This window comes from Pinus tabuliformis, chromosome X, assembly GCF_031772625.1.
Source record: "Pinus tabuliformis cultivar Carrire ecotype Pingquan chromosome X, CPIR1, whole genome shotgun sequence".
In the NCBI taxonomy this organism is placed as follows: domain Eukaryota; kingdom Viridiplantae; phylum Streptophyta; class Pinopsida; order Pinales; family Pinaceae; genus Pinus; species Pinus tabuliformis.
The window spans coordinates 300,589,853-300,597,411 of record NC_142308.1 but is presented as its reverse complement, the minus strand read 5'-3'; the positions used below and the strand labels follow the sequence as shown (position 1 = coordinate 300,597,411).

Sequence of the window (7,559 nt, the reverse complement as noted above, 5' to 3'; positions counted from 1 at the left end):
AAATATGTAGCAGATTCTTGTGGTCGGGTGCAAAAGAAGACACAGTCCTTCCATGGGTAGCTTGGGACAAGATAGCTAGACCAAAGGATTGGGGGGATGGGGCATTAAGCAACTTGTCGAATTTAGTCAGTCCCTGGCAGCAAAATCAGGATGGAGAATTATAGAAGTAGAAAACCTGTGGACCAGAGTGGTAAAAAGGAAGTATATTGACCCAGTTCCTCTTGAAGATTGGATACGGAGCCCAAACAAAAAAGGAAGGAACTGCTCGGTAGTCTGGAAGGCTACCTCAGAGGCTTTCTACATTATAGAACAAGGACTTGCTTGGCAGGTGGGGAATGGAGAAAACATTCGGATAGGCAGGGATCCGTGGATAGGGTGCAGCGACCAATTTGCACTTTCCCCGGGTCTACTTGCACATCTAGATTCAAGGGGAATCCTCAGTTTAAGCTAGGTAGCAAACATGGAGCTACATTCCATTTGGGGTCAGGAATGGAAATCTATAGAGGATCTCGGTATTGACAACATATGGAGAAACGAGTGGCAGGTCTTCATCCATGAGCTTAAGCGAACAAGTGTCAGAATAAAGGACCGGCCTGATTCCCTAGTGTGGGCACATGCGGAGACAGGTTTATACTCCCTAAAGGCTGGCTATAATTTCCTGATGAAGAGAAAGGGCTGGGATCCCCCTGTTTGGTGGGCCAAACCCCTATTCAAGCTGAAATGCCCCAAAAAAGCCAGAATTTTCCTATGGTGTGCGCTTAAAAGGAAGATACCTACTTGGGATGTCCTTACAGCACGTTATAAGGAGGGACCGAGCAGATGTCCTTTATGTAAGGTAGCTTCAGAATCCATTAATCACTTATTTGTGGAATGTTCCTTCACAAATCAAGTGTGGGACGAATCGAAAAGGCTACTGAATATTAATGCCAGATGGGAAGGGGGAGATCTCAATGCAGCCTGGGAAGGTTGGTGGTCCAATCACCCCGAGAAGAACCTGAGGAATCTTCCACCTATCCTCTGTTGGGGCATTTGGATAGCCCGAAACCGCAGCATATTCAAAGAAAAATCAACTCCAGCGGAAGCAATAGCAATCCAGAGCATAGCTATCCTATCCAGCATTCCCGAACCAGAGACCCCTTCATCCTCAAACCAGCGGGCAGAAATTCAGATCAAAGATGGCATCCCCTGGGCTTTCTTCGACGGGGCAGCTCAAAACAATATTACTGGGGCAGGAATTATTATTCACCTTAGCTCTACTCATTCTCTAAAAGCCTCAGTGGGGCTCGGGACGGGCACAAACAACTTTGCCGAATTATCAGCTTTAAAACTTCTCCTTTGCTGGCTCATTCATAGACAAGTCCTCACAGTTCAGATTTTTGGAGATTCATCAAATGTTGTCAATTGGGTCAATGGGAAATTTAGATGCAGAAATTATTTATTGATGCCTCTGCTAGAAGAAATACAAAATCTAAAATCTTCTTTCACTGTTTTCTCTCTTGATCACATATACAGGGACAGGAATGTTGAAGCAGACGAATATTCTAAGGCAGGTTTACAACAGGCTGTGGGTTCGTGGAGGATAAAGGAACAGGTTCAGGACCAGATTCGTGAGACGGATTTGGCCCCTTACACTTAATGGTTTTGTGCATCATGCTGGGAAGGCGTCAGAAACAAATGTGTCACTTTATTTTGTTTTTGGCGGTTTATGTTATATGAACATTCAAACTCTTACATTACAGCTCCTGTATTGGAGAAGCTCCGGGAAAAACTATGTTTTCTTTTTGTTATGACGCGGGTCGTTTTCCTTAATGGAGGCCCAGTTGTTCTTGACAGCCTCTGTTATTTTTTGATGCGGCTGTGACAGGCCGAGTTCGTTAGAACTTGGTGTTTTTTGTTTTTTATATCAGTCATTCTAGATGACAGCATGGGGATGGACGGTCTTTACCTCTCTGTTTCAGGCAGTGTTTCTATCTGCTGGATGTTAACTCATCTGTTTGTAGCTCTTTTATTTTTATAATAGAAAAGCTCGGCTTTTTTCCTTGGAAAAAAACTACTTAAATGTGTGTGTGTGTGTGTGTGTGTTTGTGTGTGTGTGTGTGTGTCAGTCACAGGTTTTTGAATTAATAATAAATGAGTGCATTGTTAAAACGCTCCATGAAAAAAGTCAATTGTTCAAATCCATATATATATATATATATATATATATATATCGAATAACACTCATGTCCCTATTGTTGCTTTATCATTAAGCAAAATAAATCACTAATCAAATTGTATTATAAAATAGTGGCTTAAGATGTCAATATTTAATACATAGTGAATTTTGAAACAATCCATCACTTAGTACCCAACTTCCTCTACATACAAGAGTGCATTCATTCGATTAATAATAGTGGCTTAAGATGTCAAGGTTAGATAAATAGTGAATTTTGAAACAATCCATCATGTGGTACCCAACTTCCTCTATATACAAGTGCATTCATTTGATTAAGTCCCAAATAAAGAAGGGAATTGTTTTTAAGTCGGATTTGCATAGGGCCTATAATAGTGTTGATTGGGTGTTCCTTAGGTTGATCCTACACAAAATTGGCCTACGTATTGGCATTATGGACTGGATAATTTATTTTGTCATGATGATAAATTATGTTGTTTTGATTAATGGAGTACCTTCTAATTTCTTCCAAGCAAATAGGGGGTTGAGGTAAGGCTGTCACACTTTCTCCACTTCTGTTTCTGCTTTTCATCAATGAGATGAGTAGGAAAATTGTCATGGCTAAGGTCAAAAATAGATTTGTTAGTCTTCAAGTCACTAAAAAGGTAATTACTACTCATCTAATGTTTGTTGACGATGTACTGATCTTTGGACATGTATCCATTAGTCAATGAAAAAAACTTTTGTGCTTCATCTCAAAGTTTGGGAATGCTTTTGGTATCTTTATGAATGGTACAAAATCATTACTCATCCATGCCACTGAACAACAAGATGTCATATCTGAGATTGATCATTTTGATCATTTTTATGATGTTGGTACCACATCTATAAATGAGGGATTTACCTATCTTGGCTACATATTAAATCCAAATTGCTATTGTTATATGAATTGGCAATAGATAATTAATAAATTTGAAGGCAAGTTATCATTTTGGTTACACATAAGGTTAACGATGGGTAGGTTTATTCTCATTTAGTCGGTTATGTAGAATCTCATGGTGTATTAGATGCATTTATTTATGTTTCCCAATAAAGCGATTCAAAAAATCAATGCTATCATTGTCAAATTTCCATGATCTAAGGTGAGGGGAGGTAAGAAAAATCATTTGGTATACCTAGATGACATTACTGAGTCGATAAATAGAGATGGATGGATTTAAAAGATTTAAAAATCTTCAACTAGGATCTGTTATCCAAGAGTTTTTGGAGGGCCATCCATATGGAAAATAATTATTCAGGCAAAATACATGAAAAATCATACTATTGTGCAATGGTACGGGTCTTGGATGGTGTCAAGAAAGAATGGATCACACATCTGGTATATGTTTTTGAAGATCAAAAAATGGATTATGGAAAATATATAATGGGAGATTGGTATAGTATCCGTTTTGCAGGTGGGATTGACCTTGAATGACTAATTCTACACTATTATCGATTTTGATCCTTTGGCATCTACAGGAGAGGGGCATAATCTATATAAGACCCTCTCTTATAGATGTCGAAGGATCTAGACTGATAATAGGGGCATAATCTATATAAGATTATTTTTCTTCTTGTGCCCTTTTTCTTTTTTTCGGACCCTACTATGCCCTTCGTGGAGATTCCAGAAGAAACAATTCCCTTTTAAGACTGTATTTGTTATATTATGTTGATATATGTTGATTATCACAACAACAATTTTTTGATAATGATGACAAAATGGCCATCATCTCTCAAATTTTTATAGGGTTTGAACACAGTTAGTTAAATGCTCTTCTGATGAAATTCCTACTTCACTTCATCCACAAAAATTCTCATTCTTGCAAAAACGTGGGAGTTGTATTATCATCCCACTCACAACATCTTGTGATTTTCTAGTTACTGCTACCTCTACAAGCTTTTGCAGGTAGATGGTGGACCATGTCCTAGTGGATTGAACATCCAATGTTGGAACGTATGCCTAGCCACTGGGCTTACAGTGTCCTCTATGGGGATTGACATTGAACATTTGCCTTATTTTACTAGCTCCACACTGGTATATGTCTTCTCGCAGATGGTGTTTTTCCTGCACTTGTTTTATCTCAGGCTACTATATACTAGTTTGTGAACACTCCATATTGGTTTGTCTTGGTTTAGAAGTATTGTTTTGATCACATTGTTTTTTTGAAAGCGACCCAGAATTCCTACTGGTCAAAATCTGTAGGTATGCTTATTTCTCACTGGGTTTTTTATCAGCAGTGGAGATTTTGAATATCGTTGGTACCTGGAAGGTTGTTTGTGTTTTTGACTAGTTAGGTTTGTCTTGGACACTGTTTAATAACTATACTACTTTTTATGCCTTGTTATGGGAATGTTCCTTAATTTCTATGCATAGTTTTTGTGGTCCGAGTTTGTTTATTGTTATATCCATTTATATATTAAGCCGTATATTTACTATCCATTTTCGGACCTCCCACGGGCACTCTCATGCATTCGGAGATTGAGACTTCTTTTCACCATAGTTTTGTTTTCTCTCTTGATAGTTGTTCTCGTTTGGTGCCTGGAGGGAATTTGAACTGTCTTCATTTCATCAATCCTTTCTATTTTTCACCGCTGTGTAAGCAGTTTAGTTTTCGTCTGGGGGATATATGGTGGACTTGCAAGGGTTGTTTTTGCCTTTGTTGTTGTGATGGTGTGTAGTTTTTTCCATGTTTTTGTTCTATTTTCACTGGATACTCTTAATTCATTCCATTGCGAGGCAGTTGCACTCAGCTTGCACTCGGCCTGTTTGCTCTGTGTTTTCTAGCAAACTATTCCAGTACTCTCTCGGTATCACGTTGTTCCATGGCAGTAGGTGGCTATTTAGTATCATATTCAATTGGCACGTCCTATAGATCTTTCCTCTTCTCGGATCTGCCTTACATTGTATTGTAGCCCATCTTGGATTTAATACCTCCTCGATCTAGAGTTATTAGTTCTGACATTCTACTATTATTTTATTCTCGAGTGTGATTTGTCGGCATCAGTACTGCTTTATATGATCTCTGGGTATTACTTATTCCTCTGTAATACATTTCCTTTTCTAGATTTATTACTATCTGACATTCCTCTTTATTGACTTACTTGGGAGTTGTGATCTGTAAATGAGATCTTAGACAATTATTAAGGTATTACAGACTCATGTGCATGGATTTTCCTATGTTACTTTGTGCAATGGATCGATAATATTGTGAAATACATAGACAATGAAGCAATAAAGAAGCATGATAGACAAACATACATAAACACAACAAGTTTAATAAGGAGTTCACCCAACACTCCTGGGCTACATCTCCTGGTCTAGCCTTCAGTGGTGACCTCTCTATTATGTCTTCAGAAGCAGAGTTTTTACAAAAGTGAGCTCAATTTGAGTCTCACACAATAGATACAAAACAACAAAGCTTCACTTGGGTCTCCCAAGTCTTTCTGAGTACACAAACTCTCCTCACTGACTCTCTGTCTCTGTTTGCTCTCTGTCTCAGCACTGCTTGCCTTTGTCTTCTATCTTCGGTGGCTTTAAAGCCAATCGGCGTTGTCCATTCATTTCTTCTTCTCGGGCTCTCTGGCTCCTAGCCTTTGTCTACTCGAATCCCCCTTTTGAGCATTAATAATCATTGCATAACGTCTTTAGAGAAGGTGGCCACCTGTTCTGCAATGGAAGAATGCATCGGGCCTTTGAAATCCCTGAAACAACCATTCTCTTTTTACACAGAGAAATGCATACAAACACAGGAAAAATTCGCCAAACATTGTTCATTGGACTTCAAATATTCATAAATCCGACCTATTCTCCTATCGGGTCCACCTTTAATCACTTATCGCATGTCGCAATTGTCCATTCCATGATTTCCCTTTGTATTTGGAAAATACGTTAAGACATTGAAAATATCGCAAAAATGGATTTTTGCAGACTTGAAATGTTATACATTTTCATTCACAAACCCTTTCAGGTCTGGTTTTCATTGCATCGACACTTCCATTTGTATTTTGTTTAATAAATGAAATACACGAAATACATAGAAATCCACCATTTGACGGATCTCAAATTTTATGAAATTTTGCATATATCCTCGTCGGTTCCGGCTCTCACATTGCATATATATATATATATATATATATATATATATATATATACATATATATATATATACATATATATATATATACATATATATATATATATATACATATATATATATATACATATATATCTATATACATATATATATATATCTATATACATATATATATATATATATATATACATACATATATATATATATATATACATACATATATATATATATATATACATACATATATATATATATATATATATGTATATAGATATATATATATATATATATATCTATATGTATATATATATATATCTATATATATATATATATGTATATATATATGTATATACATATATATATATATACATATATATATATATATATATATATATATATATATATATATATATATATATATATATATATATATATATGTGGCCCCGCTCCATTGTAATGTTGATTGCGATATCGCGATTCAACTTGGGCCGTCAATCTGTGCGCTTGATCGACGGTCCTCATTGACCCGCGCTAATCGTGATCACATATTCCATGTGGTCTTTGCTGATATCCTCTGCCTGCCACAGCCGATTGCGATTTGCTGATCAGATCTAGACCGTTGATCAACTAGATCTGACGACTCTTGTGCAAAGTTGTCGATAACTTGTTTTTCCACTGTTTCTTCATATTTTTAGATCTCGATAGTGTTTTCTGCCATTTTGTGAAGGTTTTCTCATGCGATAATTTTGATCTTTTAGAGGATTTTTGAAGACTTAGAGGGTATTTGGATCCATTTTGGATCACGCCTTCCCACTGAAAAAGCCTTTTGGACCACCAAAAGTTGGTTTTCAAGCATCGATCAAGTGAGGATATAGCTTCCTCACTTGTCCAATTTCCATCCATCGTGCATTGCTGGGTTTTGAACCTTTGAGTCCAATTCTGAGGTACTCGATATCCCCTCTGCGCGTAGTTCTCACCTTCCTGTCCAGAACTATATCTTCCTGCAACTCATCAAGATATTCAGGCAACAGATCATCAATAGAAGACATTTGACTTTTCTCTTCGAGATCTTCAATTAATGAAGGTTCAAACAATCTCAAATTCTCTGCATTAACTACTGAATAGATGAGCATGTAAGCTGGCAAATCAAGGTGAAAAGCGTTCTCACCAATTTTCTCAAGTATCTTGAAGGTCCATACCTTATTGGCTTTAGCTTCTTTCCTTCACCTTGCATTCTGTCTTTGTTGATGTACATCCAAACTTGATCACCAACT

General features: G+C 37.0%; 1 protein-coding gene across 1 annotated transcript; it reads left to right on the top strand.

Annotated features, from left to right (window-relative positions):
• Positions 1–460: 460 nt before the first annotated feature.
• Positions 461–1,636, top strand: LOC149139597 (uncharacterized). Its single transcript, XM_089450774.1, has one exon. The coding sequence runs from the start codon at positions 461–463 to the stop codon at positions 1,634–1,636; it is 1,176 nt and encodes a 391-aa protein (XP_089306900.1).
• Positions 1,637–7,559: the final 5,923 nt, after the last annotated feature.

What these genes read in the sequence shown, in the direction of transcription:
- LOC149139597 (XM_089450774.1), top strand. Translation starts at nt 461, where the DNA reads ATGGAGCTACATTCCATTTGGGGTCAGGAATGGAAATCTATAGAGGAT.